This window comes from Galeopterus variegatus, unplaced genomic scaffold, assembly GCF_000696425.1.
Source record: "Galeopterus variegatus unplaced genomic scaffold, G_variegatus-3.0.2 Scaffold631, whole genome shotgun sequence".
Lineage (NCBI taxonomy): Eukaryota > Metazoa > Chordata > Mammalia > Dermoptera > Cynocephalidae > Galeopterus > Galeopterus variegatus.
The window spans coordinates 491,690-504,037 of record NW_007726742.1 but is presented as its reverse complement, the minus strand read 5'-3'; the positions used below and the strand labels follow the sequence as shown (position 1 = coordinate 504,037).

General features: G+C 39.9%; 1 protein-coding gene across 1 annotated transcript in view; it reads left to right on the top strand.

The window, feature by feature from the left end:
- Positions 1-12,348, top strand: part of LOC103588955 (general transcription factor II-I repeat domain-containing protein 2-like) — a 66,197-nt gene that overhangs the window by 48,099 nt on the left and 5,750 nt on the right. Inside the window, exons 11-13 of the mRNA XM_008570794.1 lie at positions 2,820-2,876; positions 6,084-6,146; positions 10,677-10,754. Coding sequence (XP_008569016.1) covers positions 2,820-2,876; positions 6,084-6,146; positions 10,677-10,754 — 198 coding nt within the window. The remainder of the gene's footprint in view (positions 1-2,819; positions 2,877-6,083; positions 6,147-10,676; positions 10,755-12,348) is intronic.

The window sequence follows — 12,348 nt, the reverse complement described above, 5'->3', positions numbered from 1 at the left end:
GCAACCCTCGGTGCTGCTCCCGCGCCTCGCTCAGCCAGTGAGCGGGAACCGGTCTGTATGTGGGATCCGAACCCTCGGGCGGGAGCGCTGCCGCGCTTCCCAAGCAGCGCACTATCCAGTGCGCCACCGGGCCGGCCCCAAGATTTTTCGTACTTTTAATATGTGTTTACAAATCTAAATTTTCCTCTAAGCACTGTGTGAGCCTTGCATCCTATGAATTTTGATACGTTGCACTTTGACTTTTATCTCAAAGTACTCCCTAATTTCCCTGTGATCTTTCTTTTTACCCATTGTTTATTTAGGAAAGTCTTATTTAATTTCCACACATTGTGAGTTTTCTAAATTTCATTCTGTTATTTTGGTCAGAGAACACATTTTCTATGATCTTAGTCTTTTTAAATGTATTAAGACTTGTTTTGCAGCCAAAAATAAAATAAAATTTTAAAAAAATAGGAGTCATAAACTGTCACCATTTTGCAACTCCTAATGAAACAATGCATCTTGACAATAATCATCAATGGCCCTTAAAACTATTTATAAAAGGTTGATGGGGACTTTACCATGAACTCACTGGTCCCCTGGTTAATATCACAAAGAGAGGTAACCAGGGAGTACACCACACCACCTTTGGCAAGGATTCTTGCCCCCAAAAATCAAACCTAGGTCTGATCCAGACTTTAGATCTAACAAGCAGTTTTCAGAAAATCCAGGGAATGCAGGAACATATGAAACCATCACAAAGATGCAGTCAATAAATTCCAGAACATGAGAGACTCAGTGAGACAAAGGAACTAATTTCATCAACAAATAACGGCAGGTAAAAAAAAAATGGAGAGACGCCTGTTTTAAAGTAAAAGAGATTTATTTTAGAGATATAACCATGTACAGTGTGTGGGTTTTGTTGGGATCCTGATTTGAACAAACTGTAGAAAAACACTGCTCACTGTGGAGTGCCAAGTGACGACTGGAAGATAGGAAGAATGCTGGAGTTGGAAAACCATCTTTTTGCAACCATTATAATGATAGGTTGGGTCAAACGGGAATCATCAATGAATGCTAAACTTAGAGAGGAGTCTTCTCTTAGAGAAGAGTAGAATATTTATGTGGTCTTAAAGTTTCTCCCTATAGGCTGCTAGTTAGTTATGAGAGGAAAGGGAAAAAAATGGTAATTATACAGCGGGGAAATGAGACAATACCTTGACCAGGTGATCAAATTCACATCAACAGTGAGGGACAGGTGGACATTATGCCCGCCCCACCATGTGACATCTTGAGAAGGACACGGCATCATCGAGGCAGTATTCTGGCCAAGAATGCAAAACCCTGAAGCTAATGGTGAGGAAACATCAGGCAAACGCAAAATTAAGAGCATTCTTTTGGGGTGGGGAGCATGGGGGGAGGGGGTCTCTATTCTTAAACAGTGTCGATGCCATGACAGACAAAGACTGTGGAACTGTCAGATTAAAGTAGACTAAAGAGACACAACTAGGAACACTACCTGGTCCTAAACTGGACTGTGTACTGAAGGGGGAAAAGCTATAAAGAACATTTGGGGTCAACTGACAAAACTGGAATAGGTCAAAATATTGTCTCGGTGTTAAATTTCCTGATTTTTAAAGCTTTATTGTGATTATGTAACGAGATGTCCCCTTTGTTAGGAAATAGTCACTGAAGTATTTAGAAATAAAGGACCATGATGTATGTAACTTTCCCTTAAGTGGCTCAGAAGAAATAAAGAATTATGTATATATATATATACACCTCTCTCTCTATATTTAGGGAAGGAGGGAGGGGGGATGATCAAGGATATGGAATAAAATGTTACCATGATGTGATCTGGGCAAAGGGTGTGTAGATCTTATGGATTTTTCTACTATTTTATCTTTGGAACTTTTCTATAAGTTTAAAACTATTTCCAAATAGTTCTTTTTCTTTTTTAAAAGACATTTATGAGGGGGCTGGCCAGTGAATTTGTTAGAGCAGGTGCTGATAACACCAAGGTCAAGGGTTCAGATCCCCATACCGGCCAGCCACCAAAAAAAAGAAAACCACAAACAAAAGAGATGTTTATGAGACAGTTGGGGAATTTTTTTTTTTCACAGCTGGCCTGTACAGGGAGAAATTTGAACAATCACTAGATAATAGATGAAGGTAAAGAATTATTGTTAACTTGGGGGGTAATCATGATACTGTGGTAACCCTAAAGGAAGAGAGCCCTTGTCTTTTACTTGTACATACCACGGCAGTTGCAAGTGGGATTTTATCATAGCCGGGATTTACTTTATAACACGCAGTGCGTGTGGGGGCAGAGTGGGCACAGATAAAACAGGATTACGTGAGTTGATGGGCATGTGGCCTGCCTTATATGATCTCTCTGCTTTTGTATGTTTAAAAATTTCCAGGGCCAGCCCGGTGGCGCACTGCTACAGTACGCCGCTTGGGAGCGCAGCGGCGCTCCTGCCGAGGGTTCGGATCCCACATACAGACCAGCCGCTCCCTGGCTGAGCGAGGTGCGGGCGCAACACCAAGGGTTGCGATCCCGTTGCCAGTCCGGGTCCGGTACGGGCGTGACACTGAGGGTTGCGATCCATTGCCGGTCACGAAAAAAGACAAAAAGGAAAAAAAAAAATTTCCAAAGTCAAGACACAATGATGAAGAGAAAAAGTAAAGAAAGGATCATTTGTCTGAATTTTATTTCAAGGAGTGGGAGTATTTCATGTGTGTTCCTGTGTGGGTCTTGAATTGTTTGCATTGTATTAAATGGTTCCTTTAGAATACTTATTTCTTACTTTGTTGTGTTTTATTTATTTTCCTTTCAGAAAGCCATCGTTCTTCCACAAGCAATGAAGTAATAGAAATGGAATTACCAATGGAAGGTTAGAAAAATGAAGCACTTTGTTTCTCTCTCTCTCTTTTCTAAAGTTTGTAGTATTTTACAAGAGAACATACTCTTTTAAACACACATATTTGGAAATAAAGAAGGTGACTCTTTGGGTGTGCCGGCCGCCTCAGAAAACTCGAGTCCTCGTCCTCAGACATAGTATTAAGGGCTCTACTCTTCTCTCACTTTTCTCATCTGTAAGTGATTCTACTTAAAGCTCCTGGGTAAAGAAGTTAACTTTGCACCTGGTGCTCTTTGTTGCTAATTTCATTTTGTCTTTTGATGTGGCATGCTAAAATTCTTTTGAGCAGAGTTGAATAGTATTTTGGGAAATTCTTGAATTAGAAGTAAAATTTGATAATACTTCCCTCCATTCATATATAAACCTTGAGCATCATCTATAAATCTTTTTTTTTTTTTTGTCTTTTTTCATGTCCGGCAATGGATTGCAACCCTCAGTGTTGCGCCCGTACTGGACCAGGACCGGCAACGGGACCACAACCCTCGGCGTTGCGCCCACACCTCGCTCAGCCAGTGAGCGGGAACTGGTCTGTATGTGGGATCCGAACCCTCGGCGGGAGTGCCACCGCACTCCCAAGCGGCGCACTGTAGCAGTGCGCCACCGGGCCGGCCCTATAAATCTTGAGAATAAAGTGGTTTGTGTATATCCAAGATAAAATTATCTTTTTATTTTTTATTTTTATTTTTTGGTGTCTGGCTGGTATAGGGATTGAACCGTGAACCTTGGTGTATCAGCCCCATGTTCTGACCAACTGAACTAATCGGCCAGCCCACCAGGATGAAATTAGTAAAAGAGATTTCCTCTCCAAACCTAGAGGCATGGAACATCTTTGTCAATTTTCAAGCAAGATGATCTTTCTTTTAGGAGTTGTGTATCTGTCTAAGACAGATAGTTAACAAGTACAGTACCAAAATGATTTTCTTTTGTTTTGTTTTCACTAAGTCAACAGCATTCTCCAAGGAGCTGATGTGATCATTTTTAGTAACTTCTCTGATTTGTGGGGGTCTGGAGTTCTTTATTGTAGAGGATGGTTCCAACAGCCCCCTGAGTAACTTATCCATCAGTTCTGTGACCCAAAAAATTTTGACACATTTTGCCCAAGGAAAAAGACTATAGTGAGATGGATTCCAGTCTTAGAATTGTTTATTCACTTGTAAAATTAGTCGTTTTGAACTTAGTTGCTTTAAAACAAGAGGACAGTTTGACTATATCATTGTTTAACTTAATTTTTTTTATTAAGACATATGTAACATTAAATTTACATCTTAACCATCTCTAAGTAGTATGAAGTATATTCACATTGTTGTGAAACAGATCTCCAGAACTTTTTTATCTTGCAAATCAGAAACTCTGTACACATAAAACAGCAATTCCCCATCCCCTCCCCCAGCCCCTGGTAACCACCATTCTACTTCCTGTATGTAGGAATTTGACACCTCTAAATACTACATATGAATGGAATCATACAGCCTTTGTCTTTTTTTTTTTTTTCCTTTTTGTCTTTTTTCGTGTCTGGCAACGGATCACAACCCTCAGTGTCGCGCCCGTACCGGACTGGGACCGGCAAGGGATCGCAACCCTCGGTGTCGCGCCCGCACCTCACTCAGCCAGTGAGCGGGAACTGGTCTGTATGTGGGATCCGAACCCTCGGCGGGAGCGCTGCTGCGCGCCTAAGCGGCGCACGGTAGCAGTGCGCCACCGGGCCGGCCCAAGCCTTTGTCTTTTTGTGACTGTCTTACTCTACTTAGAACCATGTTCTCAATGTTCGTTTATGTTGTATCATGTGACAGGATTCTTCCGTTTATTTTTTGTTTTTTCTTTTTTTTTTTAGCTCAATCTCTGAACTTACTTGGTGTCACGGAGAGCAATTGTTTCTAATTCAGCTTAAACCTGTTCCTCTTTTAATCATTTTACTTCCCTCTGTTAAAGCCTGTTAAGATGTCATTTGGCCATTTTTTTAAATGGGTAGATAGAATGGAAAGAAGACCGTGTGGGTGGGTGTCGGTTGCAGAGCTGGGGTTCGGTGGGGAAGCAGAGGTCCTCATCTGGTGTTGGTCCTTGAGGTACTTTCTTTCTAGGGATATTTTTTATTATCACAGTACAGTGGGAAGTCCATCTATAATGGACCTGAATTAATTTTGTTTTTTAACTTTTTATTTTGACATAGTTATAGATTCACAAGAAGCTACAAAAGTAGTGCAGAGAAGGTCCCATGTACCTTCACCCATTTTCCTCCAGAGACAGCATCTCACATGGCTACAGCATGATATCAAAACAGTTAAATTAGGGGCCGGCCCGGTGGCGCACTGCTACAGTGCGCCGCTTGGGAGTGCGGCGGCGCTCCTGCCGAGGGTTCGGATCCCACATACAGACCGGTTCCCGCTCACTGGCTGAGCGAGGGGCGGGCGCAGCACCGAGGGTTGCGATCCCGTTGCCGTCCCCGGTCCGGTACGGGCGCGACACTGAGGGTTGCGATCTGTTGCCGGACACGAAAAAAGACAAAAAGGAAAAAAAAAAAAACAGTTAAATTAGCTTTGAGTTCTAGTCTTTTTTCCATTACTCATAATTAATATCATCTTTGGCAAATCTTTCTAAAATGAGCCAGAGTTAGGCGAGATAATCTCTAGCCAGGTAGGAATTTTGTCTCCCTTCTACCTAGGATTTATTTATACCTTTTGTCTGTATGTAGAACTTAATATATATGTCATAATTCTTGTCCACTGGAAGATCGGTCATGATTGCATGTAACAATAGACTACAGACTACGAATCGCCCTGGCGTTACTGGTGGGATAAGAGGGGAGCTATTAACCGAGACAAATGGCTTTTTTTTATCCTAGTAATTCCTGATGACAACAAGAAAACACTATGACCACATGAATCCCATTACCCCAAATAGAAGAATTCTATGTCCGTTAATGTGGGTAACTCTGTATAATTTGATAATATCTGAAAGTTTCTATCTCCCTTTATCCCTTATAAGAGGATCCTTTATAAAATTATCCTTTATTATCCTATTATTATACCTTATAAAATTAAAATTACCTTCACATTTATTATGTACGAACTGTATTTAAAATGCCAGAATATGCTACTTTTTGGTATAAGAGCAGTGAAATATTGGAACATGAAGAGAATACTTAATAATCAATGTTATTTTAGAAAATTTTTTTTTTTCAAGATTCTACTCAGCTGGTCCCTTCTGAAACAAATGAGAACTCTGAAGCTGAGGTGAAAATTGAAGGTTAGTTGCCAAAAGCCTGGTTGCAGTTACATTGCTAAGTATGGTTTTCATTGTTTGTAAAAGGATTATTGTGGGAAAGAGACTGAAATCAATGTGTGTGTCTGTAGGACTAGAGCAGCCCATAGTCCCATCAGGACCCACTTTTATTTATTTATTTATTTATTTATGTTTTCAGCTGGCTGTTCCGGCAATCTGAACCCATGACCTTGGTGTTATAACACTGCATTGTAACCAACTGAGCTAACCAACCAGCCCAGGACCCAGTTTTAGACAACATAATTAAGCCATGCAAATTAGCACTGGCCCACAGTGAGACAAATGAGGAAAGAATGGATGGTGAGGGGCCAGCAAGGGGACAAATGGAAGGGGAAAGGACTGCATTCACTCAGAGACACACCCTGTCCTGCCAGGGTGGGTGAGCAGAGTTCAAGAGGAACAGCTGCTCCTCGGGCCTGCGACTGTGAACTCAGCTCAAGTGCAGGTGTCTAAAGGAAGGAAAGAAGAAAGTGTGGTTTAGTCAGGGCTTACTTTCCTAGGATCCCTTTGTAGGGTTATTTTATTTAAAATACTTACAAACTGTCGTGTTATCTGTTTAGTTTTCTGTTTGTGTGTTTGCTTGTTTCAAAACCACGTCAAGTATTTAGAAACATATTCTAAGACCATTTTTATAATTAAAAATTTCTTAAAGCTGTTTTGATTTCTTAGGTAAATGAATAAGACAATTTATCCTGGAATTTGTGGATTTTCCGCCCATTTAGTTAAAAGGATGTGTTGTAGTTTCTTTCACTGTGATCCACTTAGTAATCCACTAAAGGATATTTTTATCTCTGCTGCTGGAATATGAGCTGATCCGTAGTGTCTCCCTAGTGTGAGAAGTTCTTTTATTTTGCATATTTAATAATGTTACGAGGTCTCTGAATTAATGTCATTAGCTAAATAATTCCACGCTAGCATTTAATAAAATCTCACTCACCTGAACAAGTATGAATTTGAATTAGTAAAATCTGAATTATAAAATTGCATTAAATAACTGCATTCTTATCATTTTTCCATCAGAAATGTGGTAGTCTTTGGATAATGGTATACAAACTAAAGAAATGATTATGCTTTTAAAATAAACATTTGTCCACTTGAAATTGTTTTTACTTTTTTTTTGCTGAGTGGCTCTTTTTTATTTAGAGATAATGTTACTGCACATGGAACACCACAGGGTCTGAATTCATTGTGCCATGACTGGGAGAGTTGCAAGATGTACTGAACGTTCCTGTCCTGATTTGATTTCTCCATTGTACTTCATTCATTTGAATTCTAAAAGGTTTCATCCAGTTGATTGTTTTAGAGGGGAGTAAAAGCTCTCTCATCATTTATAGCAAAGAAAAAGTAGGTGCAGTTTAAGTGTCCAAAAGTCAGAATGGACTGTGGCGATTCATTTAGAAAAATGCTCACATATGCTTCGTGAAAACTAAGAAAACTGTGTGTCACAAGAAAAGTTATAAACAAAAGAGAGGAGGGCTCAGAGAAGTCATAAATTACAGTAAGATCTTGGTTTTGTTTAGAAAATTTATTATATAGAAAGAACAAAATAGAAGAAAATACAAAAAAACAAACTATTCAAACAGTATTGGGATTACGTTTGACTTTAATTTTTTCCTTCTACCTTTCACTATTTCCCTAATTCTCCACAGTAAGCATATATTTATTACTTAAGGGGAAAAATTCAGATATCATCTGGGTCTGTGCTAATGGACATCCTCTGTGTGTTTTAGCCTGACAGCTTTATGTTGCTGTTAGGGGAGAAGAGCACAGAGGGACGATGTCACTGACCCACAGCCAGGGGGCGATGTATTTCCAGAGGGATTTTCCATCGGTGAGGTTGGATTTGTGCCGATTCATCTGTGCTTGAGGTCAGCAGGGCCTGAGTAGGTTTATAGATAAAACATGGTATTTACATGGCCCAGTTTCAGAGTCATCCTAAGGTTAGTGTGGCATCAGGTACGCTTGATTTTGGAGCATCCTTCTGAACCAGCTAAGGACATTTGAGGATTTTTTTTTTTCTTAAAATTCCACAAAAGGAAATCCCTTAAAGTATTTTTTTTTAATTGAAGTAAAATTCACATAATATAAAATCAACTCTTTCATAGTGAACAACTCAGTGGCATTTAGTACATCCACAGTGTTGTGGAACCATCTCCTCTGTGTAGTTTCAAAACATTTTCACCACCCTAAAAGAAGACCCTGTACCCATTAAGTAGTTACTCTCTGTTCTCCCCTGTCACTACCCCTGGGTAGCCACTAATCTGCTTTATTTTTATTTATTTATTTTTTTGGCAGCTAGCCGGTATGGGATTCTGAATCCTTGATCTTGGCCACCAGTCTGCTTTCTAGCTCCATGGATTTGCCTATTCTAGATCTTTCATATAAATGGAATTATACAATATGTGGTCTTTTGTGTCTCACTTCTTTCACTTAATGTCTTCAGGGTTCATCCATGCTGTAGCATGTATCAGAACTTTCTTCCTCTTTAAGGTGGAATAATAATCCATTGTATGTATATATCACAGTTTATCCATTCATCTGTTAATGGAGATTTGGGTTGTTTCCTGAAGGTACTTTTAAGAATGTAAAGAGAAAAATCTCATGGTAGAATCAAAGTCCAGCACTGATTTAAATGCTGGTTGATGGAAAGTTGTCTCCAAGGTGGCTCCTGTGTTGTACTTTTGTCTTTGGGGGCATCACAATTGTATAGGGAGTGCAGGCCTCAGCATCCTTTTATTCTGGGTGGCAGTTTTTTTAAGAATTAGTCATAAGTGATTCGTAAATAATGTATGCACTAATGTGAATGCATCTAGCAGAGGACTAATGCATTTGGAAGTCCATCTGCAGGTGTGTCCTTGTTCTCCTTTGTCTAACGTGAATTACTGCAATGACGCTAGACTCTGGAGCCAGATGAGAAGCTGTAAACTAACTTGTAAGGCAGTGGAGCAGTCATTGCTTGTGTGAAGTGAGAGTTTAAGAGTTCAGACATAGACTCACCACTGAGAGGTGCCATCCATGTGAAGTGTGAAGGGTAACTAATGGATTAATTGCCAACTTGTATGCATTAATTTTAATTGGATCTGATCAATTTTAAAAGAGACATTGTGCTTAGTGTGTTTTGTGACAGATATTTATATTTTGAGGAATCAAATTTTTTTTTTTTATAGATGACCGGTAAGGGGGTCTTAACCCTTGACTTGTCAGCACCACGTGGCCATCGCTATTCAAGGATCTGAATCCATGACCTTGGTGTTATCAGCACCACACTCTCCCAAGTGAGCCACAGGCTGGCCCTGAGGAATCAATTTTAATGATAAAACATAAACACTTTGATTATGTGAAAAAGATGAACATCAGAACATAGTGCCTCATTCTCTGGCATGATCTGTTAATTGAGTTCGATGACCTGAATTTGGTTCTGAGTATTTTGGAGGCTTAGCAATGTTAAGTGCCCTAAAATGTTTTTCTTATTTCAAGGTGATGATGGAACCTCACTGTAGTTTCAGTAATCTCTTATTGTTGTACCTGACAGTGTCAGACTTTTCAAGATTTATTAGATTTAATTTTTAAAAAAATTAAGTGCTTGGGCTGGCCCGTGGCTCACTCGGGAGAGTGCGGTGCTGATAACACCAAGGCCACGGGTTCGGATCCCATATAGGGATGGCCGGTTAGCTCATTGGGTGAGCGTGGTGCTGACAACACCAAGTCAAGGGTTAAGATCCCCTTACCGGTCATCTTTAAAAGAAAAAAAAATTGAGTGCTTTTAAGGTCAAGAGCAGCAGATTTACCCACATTTCTCCAAAAATTCTATGTTGGAAGCAGCATGGGCACCACAGAAAAACCTGTGGGCTTTTGTTGACGCTTCGACTACTTATGTGCTTTTGAGATCATGCTGGTCAGGTGCAGGCTCTCCCGTGCCCGAGTGAAGGTCATTCACATAACATAGGACTGAGCTCTGCGTTCCTCAGAAAGGACCAGACAGGTTAATTTACATTTGTCACATATAACTTAAGTAAATATTGTTTTTATCGTTTGACTAGAAAACCTGATGATGTTAGCCATGCTTTTGTAGTTTAACCCTGTCTGAGCCTTTCCCGGACTATGTCTGTTAATCCATTTTTCACAGGATATCTGCTTTTTGAATGTCCTTTAGGGCATACTTATAAAGTCTGACTTCCCTTTTCTCCCTTTATATTGAGAGTAACAACAAAGGAAATATAATTTTAATACCTTTCTTAAAATTATAGACGGGCCGAAGTATCAGGAGCTAAGAACAAAGTAGCAGTCATCGTGCCCTCCCCTTTGACAGCAGCACTGAAGTGCAGGGACTCAGATGTCAGTTGATCCCGAGCCACCTCGGTATCCTGTAGCTAAATGTTCTCTGCATTTTAAAAAAATTCAGTCTGGGTTCTGATCAAAATGGTGCTGTTGACATTTTTAGAAGAGAATTGGCCTTATTTTCTATAAATTCTAAACTTCAATTTCTGTTTTAAGGAAACACAAATTCAACCAATATTACAAACTCTGCAGCAGGTGTTGAAGATCTTAACATCGTTCAGGTGACAGTCCCAGGTATGGATGTTTATTTGGCTTTGTCATAATTTACTTTATATTATATTTTTCATTTCATCTTCACCATTTTATGATATGGGTTAGTCTCTCAGAGCTGTCGTTTTTTGCTTAGTTTACCCTGACAACTGAAGAATGATAATTCAGGAATATAGGGCTGAGCCCGTGGCGCACTCGGGAGAGTGTGGCGCTGGGAGCACAGCGGCGCTCCCGCCGTGGGTTCGGATCCTATATAGGGATGACCGGTGCGGTCACAGCACTCACTGGCTGAGCGTGGTGCAGCCGGTCACAAAAAGGATAATTCAGGAATATAAAATACGCTGCAGTTTGCCACACCCCAGATATCTTGCTCACGTCTGACAGTGCTAATCGTATGTTGTTTCTCCTGGCCAAGCCCAGGCTTTACCTGGAAAATCCATCTCAGAGAAGGCAACTCTACATACCAGCTACCATTGAATTATAATTGGTCATAGAAGTGAAATGTATTTGTTGCCTATTGTTAAATAATCTTCTTTTCTAACTATGTGTATGTAAAATATATCTAGAAAGATGCAAAAGAATCTAATAATGTAGTTCTTCTGGGAAAAGAAACAGCTGAGAGAGGGATGTGAGAGAGATGTTTCTATATACAGTTTTATACCTCTTGAACTTATTTATTTTTGAATTGTGCATTTTTATGGGATACAGTTTGTTGTTTCAGTACATGCACATATATTGTATAATGATGTAGCCAGAATAGCTAGCATATCTGTCACCTAAACATTTATCATTTCTTTGTGGTTATAACATTCAAGATCCTCTTTTCTGACTATCCTGAAATACACAATAAAATATCAGCTCTAGTCACCCTAGAGCACCAGAAGAACTTATTCTTCCTATCTCACTGTAACTTTGTATCCTTTTAGCAACCTCTTCCCCACACCTCCCCTTTCCAGCCTCTGGTAACCACTGTTCTACTATTTCTTCTTCTTCTTCTTCTTTTTTTTTTTTTTCTTAATTGACCTGTGATAATTGTATATATTTATGGAGTACAGTGTTATATTTGGGTACATTTATACAGTGTGCAATGATGATATCAGGATATTTAGCATATCTATCATGTCAGGATCATTCAAAATCCTCTCAATTAGCTACTTGAAGATATACAGTAATTTGTTGTTGACTGCAGTCTCCCTATATTGCTATAGAACACTAGATCTTACTCTTCCTATCTCTCTACAATTCTGTATCCAGTGACCACCATATCCCCATACCCCGCACCCCCTTCACCCTTCCCTTACCAGTCTCTAGTAACCACTATTCTACTATTTCTGTGAGATAACTTTTTTAACCTCCACATATGAGTGAGAACATGCAGTATTTCTCTTTCTGCACCTGGCTTATTTCACTTAACATAATTTTCTCTAAGCTCATCCATGTTATTGCAAATGGCAGAATTTCATTCTTTTTCCTCTTGAACTTTGACATGTGATTGCTTTAGTTATTCAAAATGAAATAGAATAGGGCCGGCCCGGTGGCGCACTGGATAAGTGCGCCGCTTGGGAAGCGCGGCGGCGCTCCCTCCCGAGGGTTCGGATCCCACATACAGACCGGTTCC